Here is a 1,954-nt window from a genome sequence, read left to right on the forward strand (position 1 = left end):
GCTGCGCTGGGCCACAGCCTGAGAGACCCGGCTCAGAGTCGGCGAGGGACCCCTAACCCAAGTGGGGCAGCCCGGGAAGATCTGCTTCTTATGCGATTCTGACGTCCCCAGGGATTCTCACCTTCCCCGAACTGCATTGAACTTGGCCTTCCTGGCTTTCTCTGAAGGTCAATGCAAGGAGATCCAAGTCCTCGAGTTCCAAGAAGTCTGAAATGATGTCGCACCAGGCCCACGGGCGAGTGAGTGACTTGCGCGCACACACACCTCAGCTGCCAGGAACCAGGGCCTGGCTGCTGCGTCACCAGGCAGGTAGGGGCCCTATGCCACCCATCTGAGCCCCCTGGGCCACCCAGCTGCACTGTTATCTGCAGGACTTGGCTGGGAAGGGGGAAGAGGACAGGGGCTTTCATAGTCCAGAGAACAAACAGGGGCACACCCACAGGGTGGCAGCAGAATTGGGCTTGCGCCTGGAGGCCTGGTCCCGCTGGGGGGGTGCTCGTCCCTCTGTAACACAGGTGCACAGGGGCGCAAGGACCGTGTCAGGTCTGGGCCTCCCTGCCCGCTCCCTCTTCTGTGGAAATCACTGAGCAACAGGTAAAGCCAAGAAGCAGCAAGCCTGGTTCCGGCCTCGGCCTTTCTCGGACGCGGCGGCATCCTCTGCCCCACCTTCAGGTCCCGGGAAGTTCCAAGGTGGCAAGGCTACATGACACTCAGACGGGATGTACGGAGACCTGCAGAGGAACCAGACGACGCCCCGCTCCCCCTCCCACCTGCTCGGGAGGGGCTCACATTAGAAGACCTGGGATAGAGCGGGAAGTAGCTGTGGAACAGAGCCCCGAATCCTCAGAGACCGGGTGGGACCCTGAGATTCCGGCCCTGCGGCAGCCCCTCAGATCTGGAGATGAGCTAATTTTCAGCCTCAGCAGAGGGATCTACAGGGGCCTCCAGAGGCTGGCGATGAGAAAGGAGGTAAAGATCACAGACATTCCGGGACCTTGGTGGAGGGAGGCCCTTGCAGAAGAGGTGCAGCCGCACTGGGAGGTGTGTGCACCTTAGAAACCTCAGGCCTCTGAGGTCACACGGAGGGAGAGAAACCAGCTCCCAGAGTGGGCCTGTGCAGGGCTGAGGGCCTCCCCGTCCACAGGAGCGGGCAGCTTTGGCGGTCTCCCACTGGACGGTGGACGGTTGCAGGGCCACCAAAGGGGCAGCAGCGACAGACTGCAGGACAAAGCGGGTTAAGTGGAGCCACGGCGGGGGCTGTCATCAATGGCCCTGGGGGGCCGAGGGGTGGAGATCGGCCAGGGTCCTGTCAGCCTTCGGCTGGCCGCCGGCAAGCAGGCCACAGCATGGTCTGTGTAGGGTTCACGCCGGTCGCTGCATGCAGACAGAACACACATACCCGATTCCTTTGACCAAGGAGAGCCTTTTTATTCAGCGTGTACGTGATACGGTGTTCTTTTCAGAACCTAATAAAAAACCACCTCATTACGTAGGTTAATTAAAAAAAAAATTCCATAAATCAGTCAACAGAGGGAAGGATGCCAACTTCGTTTTCGTGACGGGAAGAGGCCGAGGGAGTCAATGGAAGCGGGGACAATGAGACCGGAGCCTAGCACTATGAAGCCAGAGGGGTGGGTCCGAGCCGGCAGAGGTCACCCTGCCCGGGGAGCCCGGCAGATGGGAACCAGAGACCCAGATCCGCCACTGTTCTATAGACACGGGCCACGCGGTGTGGTGGTCTCGCCGCCCCGCTGCGCCCGGGCGTCCTGGGGACAGGTGTTCACAGGGAATACGTGCTCTTCACCAGGTGCTCCTTGTCGTCCTGGGAGGTCCAGACCTGAGCGGCGCGCTCCTGGCTCCGGCGGGCCAGTCTGACCAGGCAGACCACAGAGGCTCCCAGGCAGAGGACCAGGATCATCATCAGCAGCCCAGACAGCACCACCACTGGGGGGGG

General features: G+C 61.3%; 1 protein-coding gene across 2 annotated transcripts in view; it reads right to left on the reverse strand.

Annotated features, from left to right (window-relative positions):
* Positions 1 to 1,407: 1,407 nt before the first annotated feature.
* SPINT2 (serine peptidase inhibitor, Kunitz type 2) overlaps positions 1,408 to 1,954 on the reverse strand; it is a 24,120-nt gene continuing 23,573 nt past the window's right edge. For both annotated transcript variants that reach the window (XM_004715846.2, XM_045293007.1), the window contains exon 7: positions 1,408 to 1,944. In XM_004715846.2, the coding sequence (XP_004715903.1) occupies positions 1,781 to 1,944 (164 nt within the window). In that variant the 3' untranslated portion in view covers positions 1,408 to 1,780. The remainder of the gene's footprint in view (positions 1,945 to 1,954) is intronic.

The sequence above is a fragment of the Echinops telfairi genome, unplaced genomic scaffold, assembly GCF_000313985.2.
Source record: "Echinops telfairi isolate 266 unplaced genomic scaffold, ASM31398v2 ScPeMD7_655;HRSCAF=1070, whole genome shotgun sequence".
Lineage (NCBI taxonomy): Eukaryota > Metazoa > Chordata > Mammalia > Afrosoricida > Tenrecidae > Echinops > Echinops telfairi.